Source organism: Passer montanus, unplaced genomic scaffold, assembly GCF_014805655.1.
Source record: "Passer montanus isolate IOZ18808 unplaced genomic scaffold, ASM1480565v1 scaffold13, whole genome shotgun sequence".
NCBI lineage: Eukaryota > Metazoa > Chordata > Aves > Passeriformes > Passeridae > Passer > Passer montanus.
Genome location: NW_024359832.1, coordinates 6,197,808 through 6,222,849, shown reverse-complemented (window position 1 = coordinate 6,222,849; position 25,042 = coordinate 6,197,808). Strand labels below are relative to the sequence as shown.

The following is a 25,042-nucleotide window of genomic DNA, read 5'->3' as shown; positions in this document are numbered from 1 at the left end:
TGAACAACAAATTTAAGCTTCTAGCTAAAAGGTCTGATATACTTCAGTCCTGATGACTTTTATAAATGGAGGCTTTACTGAGTATCAGTCTGGATCTGATTTTAGCCCCAGAAGTCATTAAAATAGCAGCAAATATTATTCAGTCATAAATCCTACCATGAGGAGAAGAAAATGTCCAGTTGGCCAGGAAAAGCTGTCCAGCTGGCCTTTTAAGGCAGCTCTAACTCCCTTTTGTACCTTTCTATGAAAGAAAGATCACAATATTTAATTAAATAAAGTTACACAGATTTGTTAGCATACTAAAAGTTATTACATTAAGAGATGATAACACAAAATACTTAAAATGGTACAAATTCTTTACTCAAGGTAGTAAATGTTTTTTGAGTGAACAACAGTATACCAGCCACAGAGCACAGTGACTAAATTCTTTATAACATTGGTTAAATCCTCTCTTCCCTTAGAACTCTAATATTCATAAATCTACTAATAAAGCCACGTTAGGTTGTGAAATCTATTTCTGTATTCACAGCTTACTTTAATTTTGAAAGGATCCTCAGAAAGACTGCAATCTTCTTTTTGTAATAGGAAGAAAGGAGCACACTTTATCAGAAGTGCTTCTAATTCCCTGTAATCAACTTGTCAGTCTTTGGCTGCCAAAGTTTCAAGGTAGATGCCTGATCATTAAGAATATTAATCAACTTGGGAGCTCCTGCAAAATTACAAGAACTATTTCATAACTGAACCTAATTTTTCCCCCCTCTTTTTTTTGTTTCTTCATAAAGCCACAAGAATTGGCCCGTGGACCCCAAGGTGTATGTACCCTCAGTTGAAAATCACTCTTCCACAAAAAAGTGGAAACTTAAAACCCCAGTAATTTTGCTAACAGACTCAAAAGCATTGGGTGTCTTTGTATCTAGGTTTTCATACTAGAAACATCATGTTCAGATATGACATTAATTCAGAGGATATTGGCAGACCAATATAAATTAATGAAAAGTCCAGGGTGTCCTGTCAATTTCTAGTAACAGCTCTTAACAAGTGAAGGACAATAGGGTGTTATTAAATTACAAAAAAAAAAAATAAATTCTGCCAATTCATTATTTAATGAAAACTTTGCTATGCTATAGATTGATGTCTGATATAACTCCATTAATTCAGATGAATTACATCATATGAATTCAACCTGAGTGACTTCACATCACTCTAATATTTAATTAGAACCCTTACTGCCTTTTAATGCACATACATTTAATCTGCTAACAACATGAAAAGTATAATTTAGCAAGCACAGGCATCTCGAGTGAATACCTCCTCTCTCTTCCTGAACACCGAACAATTTCTGTTCTACTGGTTATGGCATTTCTGCCTACAGAACTCCTACAAGTTCTTCATCAACATCTTCACAGCTAAGGCTGGACAAAGGAAAGCTTCCCAACAGAGGGATCAGTCTCAGCCGAGAGAGGCAAACTGCCCTGCTCCACCCAGGAGAGGGCACTCTTACACCTGGCCACGAACCGGACATGGACACCTACAGGAGGAACAGGAAAGTTAAGATGACATCCTGAAACTCGGTCAACTTGCACGAGCAGTTAGTTATTTTTATGATAACGCTAATCACAGGTAAGTTGAATCATCCAGACGCTGCCACAACAGGAACGCAATATGACAGACAATAAACGTGTGGGCTAAATTTATTCTTAGTCTCTGAAATGTGCTGAATGATATGCAGACAAAAACGACAATTTCTGCATTTCTCTGGTAAAAGCTGGGACCATAGAAAGAGAGCTGTAAGTGGACCTTCAGTGGAAAACGAAGGTTAAATTAAAGAATAACCTAGTAATATGAATATTAGCTGTTGCTTTTTTTAAAAAAAATAAAGCATTACTATAAATAAGCATGCAAACATTTAAATGCAAAGTGCATATAAACTAGTACTAACAGCCTATTAAGTTAATCCTTATATGGATATCTCATGAAATAAATAAAATAAGAATTTAAAATGCTACAGGTTCAACTCCTGTTTCTGAAGGGATAGAAATCAATATACATCTCTCTTGAGACAGCTTTGCTCTCCAATAAGTAATCCTCCAGCAACAAAGAGAGAAGATCAAGCCTGACATTTTTGATTTTTCTAAACTAAAGAAGTCGAGATGAAGAGGTGGTAGTTTTGTTATGCAAGACATAAAACAGTAAAAGAGAAATAGAATGCTGCATACTGCAAAGTTAATGTTTTCAAAAATCTTATTTTCCTCTAATCACAGGGGACTATCTCAATAATTGCAAATTTTCTCTGAGTAATTCTACTATAAAAATGTTATATTGATATGAAAATAATAACATTCAGAAAACATGGAAATGAGAAAAAGATCACCAAGAATCTTAACTTGGAGAACAGAAAGCACTTAGTGCTGTCATAAGCATCTTGGAGTCCCCAGGCAGAGAGAAGAACCATGCACTTGGGGCTGGATTGGATGTACAGCGAGTCCATTGTGCACAAACTTTGCGTGAGCCAGAGCCACTTTTCCATGAAAATGTGAGGAACTCTTTCCTATATATAAGGTTCACGACAGACAGTACTTCCCACATGGCATGGGAAATGACAGTGTTTAGGATGTTTGGTTATCCCAGCATTGGCTAATGAATATTGTTAGCCTTTCCATACTGAGAGCTTAGGCTGAGGCCCTACAACCACTGGCCCTACCAAGGTTCCTCCTGCAATAACCTTACATCGTTTGAACTTCACCTATGTCTCCTTCTCCCACTTCCAGAAACCTTTCAAAACAATATGCCAATCATAATAAACAATGCATAGATACTCAGAATTGTATCTCTCACGCTATTAGTTGTGATCAACACCAAAAGGCAAAAGCATAAACCAATCTGCAGCCAGTTTGTAAAAGCTGCTATTGAAAGAGTTGTTCAGTAGGAGACTAAAATGATGACAGGGTCAATGAAAGAACTATCTCCTGAAATCATATATACTACAAATATTTTTAATTAAAAAAATTAGCCATGTTCAATGGACTACAGTTGTACATATCATGTATGGATTTTTCTAAGGGCAAAAGACTAATCAGAACTTAATTCAGGGCTTTGTTATCAATATACCATAAAATATATTAGGGAGTCAGACATGGAAATCCCTGAGATCACACAAAGAGGCTATGTTCTCAATTTTTGTCTAAGCATTATCTTTTTTAACAAAACAAAAATAAAACAACAAACAAACAAACCCAGCTTCCCCCCAAAACCCAAACCAAACCCCAAAACACCTGTTAAAAGTCTATGGTCCTGTTCTACCCTAAAACCCTGTAGAATCTTCTGTAAAATAGTAAACTATAATAAAGTATAAAACAGTATAGGAGGTATAAAATGATACTTCCAACATGCTGATTATGTAAGGTACTGATTTTTGTGTAGAATTTGATCCTGGCCAAACTCACCACTACTCTGTTCTACTAGCCAAAAAGCCTTTCTGTATCTGTCTTTCAGCAAAGAGAAAAATAACACAGTATTAAGGTGAATATAATTGTGAATATATGGTGAATTATAACAATACAGTTGTGAGGTGAGGGAAAATGCCTACTTAAGGACAAGGGAAAGGAATGGGGTATACCAAGGAAAAGAGATAGAGTAATTCATATTAATTTCATTTTTGCAGCAACAGACTCTGACATTTGTAATCCAAATGAGCACATGAAAATGAACCTAGGTACAAACCAGACAAAATCATTGCCCTTTACCACAGCTGTTACTGGATGTTCACTACCTATAACATAAAAGCACACTCACAGGAACACAAAGGATTTTGACACTTAATAAAGGTCATGTTTTCCACTACATTCAGAGCAAAATCTGAATATTGGAAGCTTACCTTCTTTCTGTGAGCTGTCTGAAAAGACATGAAGGATTTAACCAGGAGATTTTATGTACTACCTTTATCATTTTTGTCTATAGTAGTCATAGTTGTTCAGCACACTACAAACCTAACTTTCATCTAAGAGGCAAAAAAGAGTTATCATCCTTTCTGTATTGGTGACAAACAAGGACGCAGAAAAGCCATGGCCTACCTCTTCAAAAGGAATTTAAGACATATCAGTGGAACTCCGTTGTCTAAATTATTCTGAAAATGAAGGTTCAATATCACACTATTAAGTCATTAAAAAGAAACCAGGCCTACTGCAAAATGGTCCTTTTCATAAAGGTATTGAAAACCTCAGCTGAAAAACTGGATTGTATGATACATTTTGAAGTTTTAATCTGAAAAAAAATTGTTGAACAGATGCACATGGTATCATTTTTACAGAAAAATGAGCTTTTTCCAGTCAAACTACATGGGAAGATTAAACACATTAAAAGAACTGTACGCATCTGTATATAGTTGACAGATTTTAAAAAATTATTGATTTTTTTTGTTGCTTGTATTTTCTTTATAGTGTATATAATAGCCAAAAGGCTGTGTATACTAATGGAGGTGAATGAACAGCAGTTGCAGATAACAGCCCTACCAGAAGTCAGCTTTTGTTGAGATAAATGTCTGTGTTGTACGTTGTCCCGTACTGCACCGTTAAAAGGGGGCCGGCCCTATAAAATGTTCCTGTAAGCCTTAATGTCTTTTAAGCCTCTAGTTCCTGAATAAACAACAGTTCAAAATCCAATCTCATGTTATTCTCTGAAAATCTATGCTCCTTGATAACATACCTTATTTTATACACCTCAGGTTAAAAGTTATGGTTGCTGTTTCCCTATTTCAGATTTCAGAAGAGAAGCAGCATCATGGGTGCCCACGTTTGCTTCTGCAATAAAATGTCCATTAGACAGGGCTGACCTTTGCCTTTTACTCTACTTTTAAAACATTATAGCAGAATCTGTGAAATTAAGCAGTTCCTGTCACTGTCCCCATTAAGTAACCTGCTTCTGGGCCTGCAAGTTCCCTGGTCCCGCGTGAGGAGGCACCAGCGTCTCCAGAGGGAGGGGGGAAGAGCACGAGGAGCAGGTCTGGGAGAGAGACGTGTAAGGAATAACATTTTTCTCTGCCGAGCATAATGGGGAAAAAAATAGACGAGAACTGCTGTTATGGGCCCGGATCAGCCGATTCTCAAGTTACGTGAGAGCCCCCTAGTCCCCCTTTCGCTCGGGGGTTTCACCAGCAGACATACCAGCTGCTCCGTGAGCCAGCTGTGTCCTCAGCGACACCTCAGACACTTCTCCCGCTACTGCGGAGCCGGCCCAGCCTTGCCAAGGGCGCTCCTTCACCGTTCGCCGGCCCGGCGCCTCAGGGCTCAGCCCGCTGCCGGTACAGGGCCGGCCGGGAGCCATGACGACACAACGGCCTCAGCTGTGCCCCGGGGCCCGCCCGCGGCGGGGCTCTGCCTGAGGGGTGCCTCCGCACGCTCTCGCCACGGGCCCGCCCGGCCCGTGACGGGGCGAGCGGCTCGGGCAGGTGTCTCCCGGGACGGGCGGGTGGGCGGCCGGCGGGGCGAACCCCTGCGCCTCCACAGGTGGCAGCGCATCCTTCCTTCGGGGTCAGCGGGAAGGAGGCGGCCCACAGCCCACACGCCGCAGCCGCCCCACCAGCAGCGTCCAGCCACGGCCCCCCCAGCCCCGCCGCCGCCCCGGTGCCGCTCCGGCCGCACTCCTGCGGCCCCTCCTGAGGAGCGGTGGCTGCCCTTTCGCGCATGCTCGGCGCGGGCGCCATTTTGGTAGGGCCGGGAGTTCTCCAGCGGAGCGGCGGCGGAGCTCGCTGGGCCCGGCGCGGAGGGGGCGAGGGGTGCCCGCTGCGGAGATGGCCAACATCGCGGTGCAGAGGATCAAGCGGGAGTTCAAGGAGGTGCTGAAGAGCGAAGAGGTCAGAGCCTCTCCCCCCTCCCCCTGCACACCGCCGCCACCACCCTTCCCCGTGTGAGCGTGGGCAGCAGTGGACGGTGCGGGTGCCCCGCCGGCCTTCGTGGGGACCCCGCACCCCCCTCGGCCCCACCTCCCCGTGCTGGAGGTGGGCCCGTCCCACGGCATCTGGGAGGGGAATGGCGATTCCCGGGGAGACGGGGCCCGCCAGCCGTTGGGAGGAGGAGGAGGAGGGGGCCGCAGGAAGCGCGGCGGCAGGGCCCGAAGAGGCTGGGCGGGCCGGCCCCCGGCGAGGGCTGCCGGCGCTCGGTGCTCGGGAGCGCCGCCAGGCCGGAGGCCGCGGAGCGGGGCGGGTGGGGCCNGGAGCGGGGCGGGTGGGGCCGGGCCGGCCCCCGCGGGGACCCCGGCACGCGCCCTCCCGCGTCCGCCCGCGCGGCACCGGGAGGGACGCGTGGAGCGGCCTGGGGAGGGTGAGGTGGGTACGTGATCCACACATCCCCTTCAGCTGACCCCAGTGCCAGAGGCTGCAGGGTACGGGTTTAAGGTTTGCTGGTTTTTAGCGGGTGTTATTAAACCTCCATTTAGCTTCGCGGTGTACAGAACTTGCTTTATCCCACTGCAGGCTTACTCACCTTCAGAAGGATGGTTTTAAAGCCTCACTCATTTCAGTCATGTTACCTCGTTTCCTGATCAGTATGTTCAGAGGTATGTGGTGGTCAGTAAGAGAGGCTGACTACTTTCAGGGCAGCATTAAAGAAGTTCTGATCAGTTTGGGGGAATATATAGCAGTGTTTGCAGGGTTGCATCAATACAGCGTTTGCTGTGTCTGTGTCTGAGTTGGTGGACGTCAGCCAGATAGGTTTTAATGGTTGCGTCGTCATTGTCGTCCTACTTGGGATGATGTTGCAGGTTAGATCCTTGTGAAATATTAATGTGAATATGTAACTCTTGAAGCTGGTGTTTCAGAAATCTGGACATATTCACAGAGAAAAAAATTGAGAGGTTAATTTTTGAAAGGTACTAATGGCGTAAGGAAAACACGTTTAGGACAGCAGTAGTTGATGTAGTTTTAAATTGTGTGCTAACCACATTGTTGCTATTCATCTTGAAGTAGCCCCTAGAAAAATGGAAGGGCCTTGTTTTATAGCTGCCTTTAGAGCCCGGGCTGATTTTGCCAGGCTATTGCACAGCAAATGCAGAATTGCATGGAGACCAAGAGAAATTTCTAGGTGGATACCTTTATACCAGTGCTAGAAAACGTAGACCTCATACCCCGTATAACCAGCTGATGCTGTGGAAACAAAGAAGGCTATTTGGAAGTGCTTTCTAAAGGCTTCAAAACACTTTCCCTTTGCTTTGTGTAGCGATAAAAAAAAAACCAACAAACCTTAACTTGTATAGCTTTTGGGGGAGGTGAATGGTAAATTTTCTTACTGTAAAGGTTGGATCCAGTGTGCACATTTTTGACTCTTTCTGTTTGTTTAGTCTGCAGGACACAGAATTTTGGAAGTGGTTATTATTATAAGATAGCCTTTGAGCTGCCTAAAGCTATCCAGAAAAAAGGTCATAATTCTTATGAAGTTCAATTAATGGAATTTCAAAATCATAGTACAGCAAGCTACATAAGTGTCATGATATATTAGTATGTATAAAATTGCTGTTTACAGACTATACTAACTCCCATGTCTTGAATGCAAAATTTCAGCATTACTCAATGGTTATCAAAGTTGCAAGCAAAGTTTTTTTGTGAATGTTTGTACATTCCAGGGCAGTCAAACGATGGTGTCATTATCATTGGGTGTGAAAACATCTGGAGTGGGATGATGAATGAAGGCCCAAATAAATACTGCAAATCACAAAACAAAACAAAATAAAAGGAGTTTGCTTACTATTCACTAAAATTATTATTGAACATGGTTTCTTCAAAAATAAATAAATCTTTTTAATGAATGGCAATGTAGAATTTGTTGATTAGAAGTTTGCAAGTCCCTCTCTGAAAGCAGAATGTCTCACATTATCTGTTCTTAAATGATTCCTGATTTAATGCTTTGAACTACTTGAAGAGCAGCTCCCCCCTCCCCTTTTCCTTGTAGATGTAGTAGGAGCACAAATGCCTGGGAAGGGGATAGGCACACAGGGGGAAAAACTGCATAGAAGTTTGTTCTGTCTTCTTCCACAATTCACCTTTATGCTGAAATAGAGTGGTGGGACCAGAAATTTTTTTAAAAGGGAGCAGCTGGATGACAGTTAATTCCTTCTGCATTTGAAGAATGTGTTGGAAGTGCTAAACGAACTGTAAAGTGTGTTTATCCTTGCTGTGGATAAGGATCTATGAATCCTTGCTACTCAGGACTAAATATGCTTTTCATATTACTTAGCACTTCCTTTTTCCTTGAATGAAAGTTCTGGGAAATAACTAAAATGTGAAATACTACCTTGCTCTCTGGTTTACAGATAAGAGATGAAGGATCTTCCATATTTCTAAGTTGAGTCTGGGACTTCTTGAGTGTTTTGTAAAAGTATTTAAAGTCTTTTCACACTTGAGGAAAAGTGCTTCTGCTCTGCTTGCTTTATTATTTGCGGTTTTGTTGTAACCTTAAGAAGTAGGATATTGTTTATTTGAGAGATACCCATAGCTTTGCATCTCTTAAATATTTGAATTAAATAGATAAAACTAACTAAAGTTTCTTTGTCAGGAGTGCTCTCTAAAGAATGATTTTTAAACTTGTGTGTGGAGAAAGATTTACAGTTCTAAGGTAGGTCAGGTATTGTGCATCTGTAACAAATATAAAGTTGTTAAGTTAGCCTAGGTAGTAACTTTACTGATTAAATATGTGTAGGCAAGGGGATCAGATGTACTACTTTATCTCTCTCTTTGTTCTGTCATTTCATTAATCTGTTTTCTTGTTGTTTTTATGGGCTGAAATTCTGAAGCTACAAAATGTATCTTGAGCAAAAGTATGAAGCTGCAGCATGATGAGAAACCAATGAAGAGGTGGAAGGAGAACAGTATCCCACTTTTACTAAGTAGGAGAAAGTTTTAGTGAAGGTTAGCTGATGTTATTTTTAGATTAAGTTACTAGAATGCTGCATTGGGTAGCCAAATCCTGACCTGCTCTCTGTTTATAAGTAGCTATCTTATGGGAGGGAGAACTTGCCTGGCATTTAATAATGAATAGAGACATATGGAAGGATCTTGTGGTCACTTAAAGACTGATGCTGAGACATGTTGTAATTGATCAGGTATGTTAAACATTATGTGTGACTTGTTTTTTGTAATTTAATAAAGCATCAGTGTTTACTTTGAAGAAATTATACTATGCTAGTAGTGAAGGATTCAATGTTTGATTGGCCATCCACTTTCTTTTATCATGTGGAAATATAAGGTGTTTTCTACTAATTGATACCTTTTGCAGTGAAAACTCTAATCTGATATTGAAGGTGACACATTGAGAAACATAGCTTCCTTCTAGCAAGAAGGGAATTGCTGGTATATCTACCACAAAGCATTCTTCTCTTACAAATGTGAAGAGACATTTCTGGCAGGTAAATCCAGGTAGAGCTGAGAGTAAATTAAATGCAGCTGCAATTATGGAGTATTGCATTGAGTATCTTCATGAACTGATGTCTGAAGTAGCAGTGTAAATTTGCAACTTGCTTGAACCCAAAACAGCATTCAAGCAAAGATAGTGGGTTAACAACAAAAACTTCAAGTACTTGATTTCCAAGAAGGAAATGAGTTTGTTTCGAAGTCTGCTAGGTGTTTCAGTGATTTGCAGGTGAAAGGGAAGGGAAAAATAGCTGTAGTCTGCCATACCTTTCTTGGACTTGTAAAGACCTAGTGAGCAGCTCTCATGTTGGCTTTTATCATTGCCTTTAGTGGTCTTGTGATTTATGTCAGTATATAGCAAGATACTAAGTAACATCTCTGAAAATATTTTTGCTGTTTGGAAAAGCCATAGATACTTAATCTTCAGGCTCATAAAAATTCATTGCTTTAGTTTGTTTATATTTAGGCAGTCTTGGGTGCTAGATACTGAATCCACTAATGTGGAAACTTCTGGTTGTAATAGTATTTTAATGTAAGTAGGATTCTTGTTTTTCTTCCTATTTATCATGTAGGAGCAATACAGGTATTTATAAGAATGAAATTTCTTCTGTTATGGTTCCTGAGTCAGCAACATATATGTTTTAAACAGTATCCATTTTGTGGTGATGCATGTGCTTAACCTTTGAATTGTAAGAATAGTCACACTGAAGTCAGTAGAGGTTCAGTGAGTGCAGTGGGATTGTTGTCGTGTTTAATCCCAGGGGGCAGCAAGTGCTGTGCAGCTGCTCAATCAGATACCCCACTGCCCACAATGGGCCAGGAAGAATTAGAAAAAAGATAAAACCCGTGAGTGAAGAGCAGTTCAGTAATTTGAATAAAGTAAAATATAGTAAAAATAATGGAAAGGGAGATTACAAAAAGAGAAGAATAAAACTGGAGGAAGACAAGGGATGCCCAGTGCAATTGCTCACCACCTGTTCATCTGTTCCCAGCTCATCCCAGCAGCAACCAGCAGCTCCCAGCCAATCCCCCCAGTTCTGTACTGAGTGTGACATTCTTTGGGATGGAACATCCCTTTGGCCAGTTTGGGTCAGCTGTCCTGGCCATGCACCCTCCTGCCTTCCTCTTCCTGTGCTCGCTGGCAGAGCATGGGAAACTATAAAGTCCTTGACTTAGACTAAGCTGTACCCAGCAACATCAGTGTGTTATCAACATTATTCTCAGACTGAATCCAAAACCCAGCCCTGTATCAGCTACTAGGAAAAAAATTAACTCTGTCCCAGCCAAAACCAGGACAACTGTGTGAAAAAAGTTTGAGTGTGCTTAGTTGATTAAAACACATGAAGGTAAAAAAAGGTGTAAACATAAGAACATTTAAAGTGTCATTATTGGTACCAGTCTCTCAGAAGGCCTGCATATGATTTAAAAAGTGTGTGTGGAGCTTGGGGCTGCTATGCAAAAAGGAATCTTAGTAGGCTGGAGAAGTGAATGTCCTGGCAGGAACCTTTTGAAGCTCAGCTAAGGTAGGTGCCAAGCCCTACACCTGGGAGGAAATAACTCCATGCATCCATTTGTACAGTCGGGAGACTGGAAACGAAGCAGTCTAGCAGGAAAAGAACTTCATGACCTAGTGAAAAGCAAGTTGAACGTGATGGTGGCAAAGAAGCCCAACCACATACTGGATTGCATTAGCAAGAATATAGTCAGTGGGTTGTGAGATGGGGTTCTTCACCTCTGTGCTGTGCTTGAGAGAACATGTGTGGTGTTCTGTGTTCAGATACATACACAAATGAACTGAGCAGAAAATTGTCAAGGTGGTTAAGGGACTGGAGCACAAGATGTGTGAGAAGATGGTGAAAGAGTTGATGTTGTTGAGAGAGCTATTGAGAGGGACATCTTCCTGTTATCTATAAATACCTAGTGAAAGACTCCTGAGAAGAGGCAGACCTGTCTCAGAAGTGCATGGGAATGTGATAAGAGGTGGCAGACTCAAGCTGGAACATGGGAAATTCTGACCAGACAGTGGGGAAAAAAATTAAATGGTAGTAGTCAAACATTTCAGCAGCATGATCAGCAAGCTTGCAGAATCTCTGTGCTTGGAGTTGTTCAAAACTCAACAAATTCTTGAACAACCTGCTCATATTGGACCTGCTTTGAGCAGGAGGTAGGGACTAGCAGCCACCCAGCTGTCTCTATCTGCATGATTACAGAATCTCTAATATAAATTTGTTTTTTAATTACTGCTTCTGTTTGTCAAAGAAAACATAAAAGGGTTCCAACTCTGTTGCCACATCTGGTAAAACCTTTCCCTGTAAACATATAGAAGAATTTTAAAGTAGACCATTTTTTTAGTTTAAAAGTTTTCACTATTATATGACAAATTGGAGGCTGGGTTTTTCTGGTAGATGTAATGCTGTCAGAGTTTTTATGTTGAGCGAGTTCTGGTTTGGAACCCTCAAAGTAGAACAAATACAAGATTTGTGTTACTTCTTTAAGCTTAATTTCTCTGAAATGTTGTTTGTGAGATCTTTAGTACATTGCCAAAAATAATTTTGTCTGCTGTGTTTTTAGCCATGCCTACAGTTATAGGCAAGACAGGGTTTAGACCTGTTTCCTATAACTGTGTAAAAAGGTGAAATGCCATTACTGTGCATCTTTTGTTTTCTTAATCCTATCTGGGGTATGTTGGTTATATCTTCTAGTTTGTACTGGGAAATAGTGGAGAATGGTTCTGTATGTCTTTGCCAACAAACAAGTTTGTCCATAAGTGGTGAGAAAACTGCATATAATTCTCACATCTGGGATATTTCAGAATTATTAGGTTTATTTATAGTTAACGCCCCTTTACCTGAACCATATAGCTGTTTCTCAAGTTCTGTTAATATAATACCAGTGCACCTTTAGGATCAGTATTATGTAGATACTAATCAGTACTAGTATTAGGAATACTGCTTAAGTCTGTGATTTAAAATATACAATGTGAGTGATCATTTGACCAGATTTATGAGTTTGCTAAGTACTGGTAGTGGGGATATTTGTGCAGGGCTAGATCTATTGCTTTTTCCTGTGTCACTTGGTGACTTTTTAAATGTTATTGTGTATCCAATTGGGCCCAGATTTCTAGTGAGTGGTCTACACATCAGTGGGCAGAATCCTAACAATTTTGGGAGTAAGTGGAAAACAGAAAAACTTAAGTCTGCATTGGAGTCAGACTCATTTGCTTGTTTTTGGTAATGCCGTAAAAACCTGAGGAAGGAGGGCAGTCCCTGGTTACAGGAGTGGATTAGTCAGTTTAGGATGAGGAGATAGATTGCAGCTGATGATGGTACCCTCTGATAGAAGCCCTCTGGACCTAAAGCAGTGCTAAAAATTAACCAATCCTTTACCAATTCCAGTCTTGCATTCATTCTTCTGTGCTTGTTTCCAGGAGTTCTTTTAATAGAAAGGAAGTGTACGAGTCCTAAGGTTAGTTCACTTTATGTAGTATGAGATTTAAATAAAGTTAAATTTTATCATAGTAAGTTTGTGTAAGTATAAACTGCAAGAAAGTGCTGGTTAACAGTCCAGTGGTCTTTATTTTGCATTAAGCTAGTGCAAGTACTTAGAATGGTTCTTAAATTATTTACCTGTTAAATAGTTTTTAGATTCCTAGATTCCATACTCCTAATAAGGACTGTTGTCATTATTATACTTCATCATTTTTATACTAATAATTGCTGCTGGTATTAAATTGAGAAAAACTTTAACCTAAAGCATTATCATTAAGATACAGGCTATCTTTTTGTCTTTGACAAGCTAAGTAAAATTGCTGCAATTTAGATATAGAAAAGGAATCGATTCCGTTATTTTATGGCAGAGAGTAGGAATTTTGACAAGTGATATTGTATATGGCACTCTAGGGATGTTTCACAGAATCACTGAATATTCTGAGTTGGACATAGTCCACTTCTGCAGTCTTGACTTATCTGAAATTTTCCTTTGAGATTATATCAGTGTTAATATTTCTAATATTTTAGTTGGGAGCACTTGAATATGCTTGCCTTGAGTATATAACAAAATAGTATCTGCATCATAAATAAAGTATCTCTGTGAGTAGCAAAAATAACTTTTTTTGAGTACCAGATCTGTGTTTGTTCATCTAGTATATTGCAACAGAATTCTGATAAAGTAATGGATTGCTCCTGTCGATCCTTCAAAGTATCTGCACAGGAGGGAGATACTGTGAATGTCAGTGGCTACAGAAGAAGCTTCATTCAATGTTATGCTTTATTGGACACTGTAAAATCAGGCCTGCAGTATAACTCCAGTTTGGCTATGCCAATGTCTTGAGAGAGCTGAGTGTCATTCTTCCATCGGATTGCTAGTAAGGGCTGTCCTGTCTACCGTGTCACAAAACACATAGGAAACTAGTTGATGTTCATTATTTCATAATTTTTATTCATTATTAGCCAGTATGATCAACAGTTCAGATTGGGAAAGACTAATTAAAGACTGTAAGTCTAGTTACTTTAAAAAAACCAGGTTTAAGGTAACATGCCTTCAGATTCTAAATACATCTGTAGAGTGTTTCAGGAAGGGAGGAAGAAACAGTTTATTTTGCTTATACTTTTACTTTAGCTCAAGCTGAAAATACTTCACTTTTTATTTTTAGCTGACAAGGAACTGTGAGGAAGTATGTGAGTTTTTGCTGTGTTAGGATGTGTTAAAGTACAGGAGGCTCTGATGGAAGAAGGTAGCATACATGAATGGAAATCATGGTAGCTGTGTTGTATTTTCTTCGGAGGCTCTTAGAGCCTTCATGGTGTTTAGGTAAGCCCTTCCACTTTGGAATGAGGGTGTCCATGTGGGAAGCTAGTACAGAAAAACTGTTCTTGAGCTATTTTCGCAAGTCTTTTAAGCTCTGAGACTGTGAGTGAATTAGCATTGAATCAATTTAACTGAATCCTGTGATTTCTTTCTATGTAGAATCGCTAACCTAAGTAGGGTAGATACACGGAATTTACTGCAGAGTCTGCATCAAATGGTTTTGTGTGTTCATAAAATGACTAATTCAAAGAATGGTTCAAAATAAAGCATAAAGCTTGCTTTATCTGCAGGGTATTTCAGTGCTACATCAAAAACAGAACCATGCATAAAAAGATAGGAAAAATGCATCTTTTCTTTGCCCCCTTACTTTTCTGGAGGGAGCAGGGGTCCTTTGCACTGTGCCCACACTGATGTCAAGTATCTTAGTAGGCTTGGATCACATTTGGGTAACTCTTGCACACAATTTATGCTCTAAGGTACTGTAAGTATCTTGCATAGCTCGACAGTGCAGGGGCCCTTAGAGGAGTACAGGAGAGTACATGTGCAGTTATGTACACACCTTTCATGGCACAGTTTACCAGTTTAACCACACTATCCCTTAGTGAGACAAGCAGTGACTGTGTAACTGCATTTAGGGCTTATTCCAGAAGAGCCATGTCAGTTACACCTCTGGTCTCCCTGACTGATGTGATGGTTTAGTCAGAAATAGTTTAGACAGACACTAGAGCTGAAGTTTCAGAATTCCTTTAACTAGTCCTAAGGCAGTGTCACATTCCTCTTCCAGACTCATCTCTTCTTCCTGCTTATGTGCTCCTTCTCTTACTTGCAGTGTTCAGTGGTGAATCAGTTCAGGGGTTGGGTTAAAATGAAAGAACTGTCTTCCTAATATGTGCTTATTTCACGTGTTTGGTGTGCAGTTGTGTGAATGCTTACACAAAATCTTACCCCCTCCTTGACATTAATTCTGCGATCAGAAGGGAAGTAGGACCTTGGCCACTGTTAGACTGGTTTGAGGTGCTGTGGAAGTACAGTCTCTTAAGTCTTTTGGTAGAGTGAGGTTTTTAATAGCTGAACACTAGCAGGAATGGGTATTTACCCACCTTAAATTAAAAAAATTCTACTAAAACTTTGTGGTGCTCCAGGTCTAACTCTTGAAAAATGAAGATGGTTTTAATATTTTAGATGTTTGTGTTCTGACAGGAAAAGGATATCCCTCAGTATTGTTCTTTTGTATTGTGATAAATACGAAAATTCTAGGCTGTCTAATCACTGTTAATACAGAATTCACACAGTATTCATGCTTGTAGCTCCTTAGATACATTAAAATACAAGTTATTTATTAGTAATATAGTATTTTGATCAGTAAATTAAACAAATAGTATGCAAAACCAATGTCACCTAGTTTTACTAGAACAGATGTAAACCTAGAAAATACGTGTTAGTATGGGGGAATGATGTAGAATGTGAAATTTGGTAGAACTTTCATGACTGCAGTTATTGATAGGTTTAAAGAACATGGGGAGCATTTTAAGGAAATGCATTTCTTGGTATTGACCACTTCTTATCTAGAAAGCTGCTCTTTAATGTGCTTTAGACAGAAGTGTTTCTTCAATTTGCCCTGCCGCAGACGCCGGATTGTTTCGCTCTGGCGTGGCTCTGTGCTTTGAAGGTCAGCAGGCGCTTGCTCCAGAGTGCAGATGTGATCTGCTGATCTCAGCTGGTAGGGCAGCGTGTGTGCTTCACAGCACTGTGGTAATTATGTGGCATTTCTGCTTCTCTTAATAATAACAGGCTCAGGCTTTGCACTTGATTTTGGCTTTTAAGCTGGAGTTAGTCTGAAGGACTATTTTAGAAGTATTGAACTGTTCCCTCTTGCCTTGGTAGCCCTTTGAGGGGGTGGCAGTGGGATCATAAAACTTTTTTTTTTCTGGTAAGTTGAATTTGCCGTTTTGCTGCATGACAATGTACTGCACTTTGTTTCCTAGTTGAGTCACACCTTCTCCCTTTTTGATGTTTTCCCATTTCTTGTGAAAGAGGGAACTGAGTGGATGCAGTGTACTTACTCTGGCCTACTCTGGGGTAGCAAGAGGGTTAAGAAAGGAGAGAGTTAGTTTGAAAAGAAGGGAGATGAGAGTCTGGTATTGACTTCTTAGACAGCAGCTGAAGACACAAGCCTTTATTAGGAATCTTCCTTCCTGGTATGTCAGTGAAGGAGGGTGACCTGAACCATTTGGACTAAGTTCAGAACCTAGTTCAGTACCTTAGCAAAAGAGCATAAGAAAATAACAATATAAATATTGCAAAACAAAATTCATTTGAATATTTATCCACAGATTTGCAAAGAGTTGGTAAATAAGATAAGAATGATGAACTTGGTTTTGTTTTTTAATTTATTTAAATTTTATGGAGCAAAATAACTGCTGAAATATGTGAGTCTTTTGCTCAAAACAAGTTGACTCAGAGTACTTATGGCCTTGTGCAAAAATTGTGGTATAGATTTGCTGGGATAGTCAGGTGATCTTTTTCTGTAAGTCTGGTGAGAGATTCATGAGAGATTTTGATGTAGAATAAGACTTGTGTTGGAATATAAAATGGGTGGGAGGGTAAAAAGAGTTTATAAAGCACTAGTAACTTTACAGTATAACAATTTAATTTTGCTAGCATGGCTTCAGACTAGAGTGAAGGATTTCTCACTTAATTTGGCTTATTAAATATTGAACTTTGTAATGTCAGTATAAAATATTTGGGTATTCAAAAGTACCTACTTCACGTTTGTAAGTCATGATTGTAATAAAGAGGTAACTAAATTTTTATTGTATTTTTGGTAGGTTCAAAAATGCCAGTTTACTTCATAGATGAATCATTAATTTTAAAATCCTGTCAGAAAGATAAAGAAGTAATTTTATTTTATTTTTGTGATTGGGGAAACAGTTAGTAATTGAAAACATTTTGCATATACAAAACCTCCTTCACAAACTTTGTCCTTGGTTGAGAAAATTCCAGAGAAAGTTTTCAAGTTTATTCCTTAACCTTTGCTGAAAATGTTGCATGTACAGTCTTTTAAGATTTTTGTCACTTCCTTAAAACTCTTAATGTGTAAGAGGCTAGTCTTAAAGCCCTGAATGATTACAGGTTTTAATACATAGCTGATTTTAGTGCAATGTTTATATGCATCATTTGTCCCATGTATGTGTCTTTTCAGGTTAGTTCTTTCTGGTTTAGTTTTGTTTCTAGAGTTTTCTGAGTTATCTTCTGTAAAACAAAGTACATTAACAAAAATAATAGTACTTGATCCAATAGAGAATATGTTCCCCTTGAGACTGAAGAAAATAATTTTATAAGACCAGTAAAATCATCAACTGTAAGTAATTAATTCCTGTATGGAATAGCAGGGGTTTATGATTTTGTTTGCTTTGGTTTTGTTTGTTCTTTTTGTTGTTGGAGGGTTTTTTTCCCCACATACAGTGTAATTTAGAAGTAGCCATTAGGTTTTAAATTCCAGATCTAATTCTGTTTTAGATGATTTTGTGTGTGTTGTTTTCTGTTTTTATAAATCCTGTTTACCACCTTGGCCCTTATACCCAAAGATACTTGATAGGACTTTGCACATGGTGTCTGAATATGTAAGGAGAGACAGACAGACCTAGAACTTGCAAATAGCAGTTTGATACTATTTCATTATTTTTAAAATAACATGCTGAAGTTATTAATACTGCTAATGCACATTATTTTATTTTCTAGTTTTGACCCAATAGTTAAAAACATAGTATGTTTGCTAATGGATGCATTTATGTTTCTGTAGAGTAATTTATTATACAGGGATTGAAGATCTAATGTGAAGATATTGTCCTGGGGGGAGTAAGTAGAGCTGGTTGGTTCCAGGAAAACTTCACTCAAAACTTTTTTTGTATGTTGCCATCATCCAGTGTTAAGTTGATGATGTTTGGTAGCCATGGCTGACATGGAAATGTGAGGGATTTATTTGGAGTTTGGGTTTGTTTGCGGTTTTTTGCTTCTGCTCAAGAGAGTTCAACACATGTCAAGTCTGCTGGCCATGTAATTAAAGAAAAATTAATTAGAAACATCTTATTCTCTCATTTTTAGTTCAACCTACCAGTATCTGTCCATACATCACCAGCCCTGGTAATAGGCATTTTTATGCTGATTGCTTGAGATTGACTCTCTGGTAGTCTCCTTATCAAAATAATTGAAGAATTTGAAGGCTTTTTTAGAAGGCATAAAAAGTTCTGATGTAATTATAATTCCTGTTACTAAAAAAGCAATTTGCTCTGCTTCAGTCTTTATGAAGTAGACTTGCTCAGGATCAAACTTAGAATATATAATTTTGTTCTGCTTTTAGTAAATATAGTAAACAGTATTTTGTTTTTTAGAAATAAAATTTAGAACAATGCAGTTTTTATTATTTTAATATACTCTTTTGTGTTGATATATAATGGTTTTGTCTGTTTATTTTATGTCAAGGAAAACACTGGATTTTTAAGAGTAGAGTTACTGGACTAGTGAAGAGGATAATAGGCCATGAAGAAATGAAGGAGGTTTCTAAAGGCAGGTTGAAGAAGAGAGAAGGAAATGGTATTGAAAGCTCAGGAAAAAGGTTGGATTTCCTACAGAAAGCAGACAGGCCCTCAGATTGGGCAGGCCCTCCTTATTAAGGCCTGTAGACTATGGTGAGTAAGGAGAACAGAAGAGCTTTTTATCTGCTGAGAGTAATATTATAGAGTCCAGAGATGCTCTCTGAAATGATTTTAGTAGAAGGGAAGATGTGTGTTTATGCCTTCACAGTGGCAGAACTTACTCTTCAAATTTTCTGGTGGAGTGGATTGTGTGTTCTTTGCAAGGAAGTTACTAAAACATAAAATTAGTATAATTCTGGGATTTTTTTTTAAGAGGAAGCAGGTGAAGACAAATCAAATATTATCAATCAATGGTTACTGTGATAAGTGTGATTGAGTGTTCTATCTTTGGAAGATGGTCACAGAATGACACTTCATGAAGGATTGATTCATTTGGGTTTCTTTTTAGAGATAAAGCTTTTAGTAGTGAATAAAAGAGCATGATATGAATCTTCCCCAGCTTGCCTGAATCATACTTTTAGTTTAATCTCTTATGCTTGGGTTTAGTTTCCACAAGGCAGAATAAAATTGGTTAAGCAGGACTATAACATTGCAGAAAGAATCTTAGCAGTTGAGTTGGTCTAAAAGAAGACAAATCTTTTGACTAGACCCTAGTGTGATTTAAAAAGAAAAATGGCTATGCATAATCCATCTAGACTATCAAGAAAAAGAGAGGGAATGGCATCATGCATTTCCTTGCATGATGCAAGGGAAAATTGTTGCATCAATTTTCCTTTCTCTTTGTCTTGTGTTCTGCTTGTTGTTTGGGTTTTTTGATCATTCTTGAGCAAAGTAATTTTCAGGTGTGATAATGGAAAGTTCTGCTGTTGTTGGACTTACAAATTTCTGGGGAAGGATTTTACTGATGGATTTCTGGATTGCATTGTTACAGAATTCAGCTCTGAAATTATGGAAATACATGCTGCGAATAATGGCGTGGCTCATATTTCAGGAATTGCTAGCCCACTGATTTAGTCTAACTAAATTGTTACTGGATCAACAGGAGGTGATGCTGTTATAGACTTGGTGTGGAAGTGAATTGAGGTCTTTATAGAACTGCTTCTGGAAAATCAACTTGGGGTGGGAGATCACAAGTTGATTCATAAATTCTGCGCTAAGGTTATTGGTGTTAGAGAATTTTTGAAGACCACTAATATTGGTAGAGGTGGAGGCGAGGGATTTATTCTGATAGAACTGCTAAAATGAAGTAATTTTATCCTACATGATCCTCATTAAATAGGAATGTTGTAGGAAAACAGATTTAATTTGATTAGTAATCACTTTGGTGCTGTTTCTCCAGGGATGAAGGATAAAGCAATACTTGTCAAGGTGAATCTGAGCTGAACCTTGAAAAGTGTCAGAATAACATGAAAAAAAGGATCTTTGGCTATTTGAAGAAAAAAATTAATTTGGTATATGGAGGACATGGTAGAATTTGAGCATAAATACAAAATTAAATTAATCCCTGCAATAAAACAGTGCAGTATTGCCTGCTGTTTTTCCTTAAGGTGCTGTGCACAGCAAATAAGGGCATAGAGACAGCTACGACTGTAGTAATAGAAGCAGTCATCTCAAAGTGGGGAGCCAGGATCACTGACTCTTGAAAGAAACTGATCTTAGTGATGACTGTGTGTTTGATTGCTTTTAAACAAATTTATGGAGTTGGAAAGGGTTTGTTGTGAAAAACAGCTAGTGTGGTACTAATTGAAACTGCCTATGAAGGAGAATATCCAGGCTGCTAGAGGAGTGTGCAAGAGGTCACTGAAGAAAAGTAGAATGCTAACTAGAAAATCAAGCAAGCTGCAGCATGGATTAACCATGGATTGTATCACTGAAATTCATCCTGTTTGCTATTAGTACAGTCCTCTAAATGAAAAGTTAACTGCAAAGGACAAGAACTCCTGCTGTCGAGGTGGAGCTTGCTTGGTGATGCTGGCAGAGGGAGAGCAGGAGAAGCTCAGCTGAGGTTTGAGTGACAGCAGTACCTGCACAGATGGTTACAGTGACTCACCTGTGTTGGTTATTTACACCAGTCTGCTGCTTTGGGAATGAAGAGTCCATGCACAGGGGCAGTACCTCTGACAGCACTGTGCAGTCTCTAGAGAGGACAAAAACTTCTGCAGGAATCCTTGCTGGGACTCTTGTCACTTGATCTGAGTCTTGTGTCATGCTGCCATGAAAAAGACAGATTTCATCTTTCCTAGGTTATGCTGGTTGTGATGTATCTTCAGTGAGTGCAACAGAGTACTGGTAGCACACACTCTGAGACATCGTCTAAATTTGTTTAAGCAGGGCTGGTTAGGTGATCATTTGGCATAGTAGAGAACCTTTTTTAAAAAATCAGTATGGTGAGATTAGAATTTCAGCTTGTTTAAAGCAAAATTAAGGCTGGAAAATCAGTGTAAATGCCATATATTTTACAAGGAGAATAAATACTAGGTACATGAAAAACTTGTTGAAGCTGGGAAACAATGCTGTCACAAGTGGGCATAAATAAATGGTAACTTCTAATTGTACTTCAGAAAGCTTTTAAAAATTGTGAGGTGTTGGAGCAGGCTGCCAGTTGGAAGTGTGAGAGCCAAAAATTTAAAAGCGATGTTGGAAAGCTTGCAAGGAGATACATCACATAAGATCAAGTTCTGATTCAGAGAGGGAATTTTTTACAGTGTTTAGCTGTTGTGGAGAGCTGAAGGTGCTGCCTCATTTCTGTGGATTGAAGGGATTTCAAGTTCTAAATACAAATGTATGTAACTACAGATGTTAAAAGCTCCCAGATCACTATTGGATTCATTTACTGAATTAGGATTTTTTACATGGTGAAACTTTTACATAATCTTTGATTTTTCTTTAAATCTATGAACATCTCTGGTCAGAAGAGCACTCTTTGTTTTTGGTGGGACTGGTTCAATAGCACACTTGCAGGAAGGAAACAGAAGTAATTTCCCAACTGTTGTCCAGTGAATTCTGTGTGATTAATAGTTCATATCACTGATAGATTCAAGAACCAACTCATGGCACCCATCAGCTTTATATGACTTAATCCTTCTCTCAGAGCTGCCAGCAACCACGTTTACTCTGAGGGTGAAAAGAAGCACAGCTGTGTTAGGACTAGTTGGAACAATTTTAAAAGCACTGAGAAGATGCTAACAGTTCTTGCAAAAAACAACACAGGAATCAGGAAATCTGTATTGCAAGTGAGCACAGTACACATAAGTAGCAGAATGGAAAAACCTGTAATTCCTTACCTCTGAAAACTTGATGGTACATCTTTCTAAAAGGAGATTTTGCTTTGCACCCCCCAATAAAAGTTACTGGCTGGGAGATTTATGGCTCTCACTAATACTGCTCTCTGGACCTGGAAAGCAAGTTCAATGGAATGAGTAGTTCTGGCTGAACACTTCTGAGAATCTGTTTCTGGAAAACATATGTTTTCTCCAGTATCAAAGTACAGTGTTTTTATTTTGTAGAGAAGTTCATATGGGGTGTGAAAATGTTGAGGAGGTGACAATGAAATTAAAGTGCATAAAGTAAATAGTATCTTATGCCTAAATATTAAAGATATACATGATCTTAAGGCTGCAATATTCTGTTTAGAGCATTGTAATGTTAAAAATACTACTCCATTTGGGGAAATATTTTTGTGTTCCATTGCAAGTGACAAATGTGTCTGTTTTTAAATAAAGTGGTCTAAATATGAAAAGAACTGATGTGTAATTTAGTCAATTTAATTTTATGGTTTATATATGTAGAATTAATATCTGATTTGAAAGATCACGGTCATTTTAAAATATAGTCAACTTAGAAGTAAAATTTTAGATATGTTGCTGGATTGCTTTGCATATTCTAGTGATAGTATAAATAGTACTGAAGTTTGTAATGCTTCACAAGTAGTTTTTTTTTTAATGAAGTAAAATCTCAACTGGAAGATAGCTATTAACTTTAGGTTACTATATTTTTAAATGTTTAAAGTACTGTTGTAAAAATTTAAAACAGCATATTTTGGGGGAAATTTGTATGTGAAATGCTTACTTATGATTCTTTGTTTCTCTGTTTATTTTTAAGACGAGCAAAAATCAAATTAAAGTAGATCTTGTAGATGAGAATTTTACAGAATTAAGAGGAGAAATAGCAGGACCTCCGGACACACCATATGAAGGCAAGTAAAGTTTTTGTGTATGCAATCACTGTACATTTCAAGTCATGTGTCTTGAGATGCTTTGTTTGTAAAAATAATTACAGCATAAAATGTAGAGGTACTTGTTTTAAAATAGTCTGATTTTTTTTAAAATACAGCTTAAAAAACTATTTCAGTTCAGCCTCTGTGTTGCCTGAAGAGAGATCTCTGTTTGGAAGTAGGATAGACTATCCCATATCAAAGTTAATTTACAAATATAAACTGTGTGGTTTAATTGGTATAATTCTGACTCCTGGTTGTTTATTTACTGTCTTGACAGTTTGAGCTCCTTAACCATGAAGCATTAAGAACCTGAGCTTCAGACTGTACATGTATTTCTGTGATCTAGAGTGGTGATCATTCATAAATGTTACATTTCTCTTATGTCAAGCAGAGATGCTGTTGCAAGTTAAATTTGGGATTAAATTTGGGCATCTTTGTATCCCAATACTTAATTTATACTGACATGGGGGGCTCTGTAGTAGAACTTCATATCTTTAGCTCTCTTAAAAAATTATACCTTACTGACTTTCTAGTTTATTAAAGCTGGTATCAGTAATTATGCATCTCTTACAGTCTGGTAAAAGCAAGGTAACTTCCATAAAGAAGCTTTAACAGAGGCTGATGTAACATGCTGCTTCAGAGACACAAAATGACTCAGTAGTGTTGGTACTTGTAAACTTTGTGTATAACTTACATGGAACTGGCAGACATACCTTCTATTTAAATTTCTTTAATGATGAGTAAGGATTTCTAATTTTCTTTAAAAATTTTTGGATAGCTTTAAAACATAGTTTTATTTGACTTTCCCATGCCAGGTATCTAGTTTGATTTGAATTTGTACTTTCAATAAAAAATGATCAAGGAGTGTCTCAGGCAAATAAATTGTTCTTTTGTGGAATATGAAACAATTTTGCATGTTCTTAAGGTGCTCTAGTTGCTCTATGCCTTTGAGCTGACACTGAGACTGTAGTATTCCCTTGAGACTGGACACATGCCATTTGTCATTATTTTGAAAAAAATGAACTCTCATCAGATGGGAAAAATACCTGAAAATTGTTTTGTAGCTATTGGAAGTGTATGCACTCAAAAGCATTAGTGACTGCTAATGAAAATCTGGTTGTCACATCTTCCCTAATGGAGGAGGCTCCTTGTGCTTTGCTTTTCTGGACTAGAAGCTGGTGCAGTAACATTGGTCTTGAGAGCAGGGAGAGTCTCCCCTCTAGCTTTGGGACCCAGGACAGGAAAAGAATGAGGAAATAGCCTGACAGTGGTTGGCATGGAAGAATATTGGGCAGGGGTGGATGTCAGAAGCTGACAAGAAGGGAAATTAGTCTGGAAGAAAGAAAGTAGAAAAGTGGAAGCAGCTGTAATGGTAGGGGTGCCCTGCAGAACTTTATTTCCAGAGTTCCTCAACAGTCTGGTAAATAATGATGGTTTCCCCCTCTCCCTCCCTTGTCCCATGTGTCTCCATCTCATCAGCTGCAGATGTATAGTTGACAGATGATAATGTCTGGAAGCAATTTAATCTGGTTGTAATATGTGCCTTCAATTTAAAAGGAGTACTATGCTGTTTACCTAAAATACAGACTTGGATTGGTGATCTCTTGGGAAGTGAATCATTCTATTTAGAATTTAGTATAATTGTTGTTTTGCAATAGTATAGTTCATCTTGAAAATCCAAGACTTAGTATTATAATAACTTAACATCTGTATATAAACAGTTGAATACTAGGAAAGATCTGAATGGTGGTAGAAGGGTGTTGGTTTTGGTGTTTATTTTCTGTTCAGAGAGAATTAAACCTCCTTGGGTGAGTTGGTTTGTCAGAGCTTGCCATTTTTTGCCCCCTCCAGGTCAGTATTACCTTGGTTTATAAAATGGGCCTTTTTTGGAGAATGTATTGAGAGTTATTTGAAATTAAAGATGTATTCATGGGTTACAAAAGTTAAAAACTGTATAGCAGGTCATGAAGAGGATAAAAAAAGATTGAAATGTCTGTCTGCAGAATTGGTTCTGTGTGATGCTGAATGACT

General features: G+C 38.7%; 2 protein-coding genes across 3 annotated transcripts in view; one reads left to right on the top strand and one right to left on the bottom strand.

Annotated features, from left to right (window-relative positions):
* Positions 1–222: 222 nt before the first annotated feature.
* On the bottom strand, positions 223–5,727 carry LOC120497502 (translation initiation factor IF-2-like). The gene is made up of 2 exons (XM_039699085.1): positions 5,160–5,727; positions 223–241 (listed from the first exon to the last, which is right to left on the bottom strand). The coding sequence occupies exon 1, from the start codon at positions 5,696–5,698 to the stop codon at positions 5,276–5,278; it is 423 nt and encodes a 140-aa protein (XP_039555019.1). The 5' UTR covers positions 5,699–5,727; the 3' UTR covers positions 223–241; positions 5,160–5,275.
* UBE2K (ubiquitin conjugating enzyme E2 K) overlaps positions 5,637–25,042 on the top strand; it is a 44,214-nt gene continuing 24,808 nt past the window's right edge. The window contains exons 1-3 of one of the 2 annotated variants that reach the window (XM_039699084.1): positions 5,711–5,848; positions 8,541–8,600; positions 22,897–22,990. Coding sequence is in view for 1 of the 2 variants with exons in the window: in XM_039699083.1 (XP_039555017.1) it covers positions 5,786–5,848; positions 22,897–22,990 (157 nt within the window). In the remaining variant the exon portion in view is untranslated. Of the gene's footprint in view, positions 5,849–8,540; positions 8,601–22,896; positions 22,991–25,042 lie in introns of both variants that reach the window. The other variant, XM_039699083.1, reaches the window with a different exon arrangement.

What these genes read in the sequence shown, in the direction of transcription:
- LOC120497502 (XM_039699085.1), bottom strand. Translation starts at nt 5,698, where the DNA reads ATGGCGCCCGCGCCGAGCATGCGCGAAAGGGCAGCCACCGCTCCTCAG.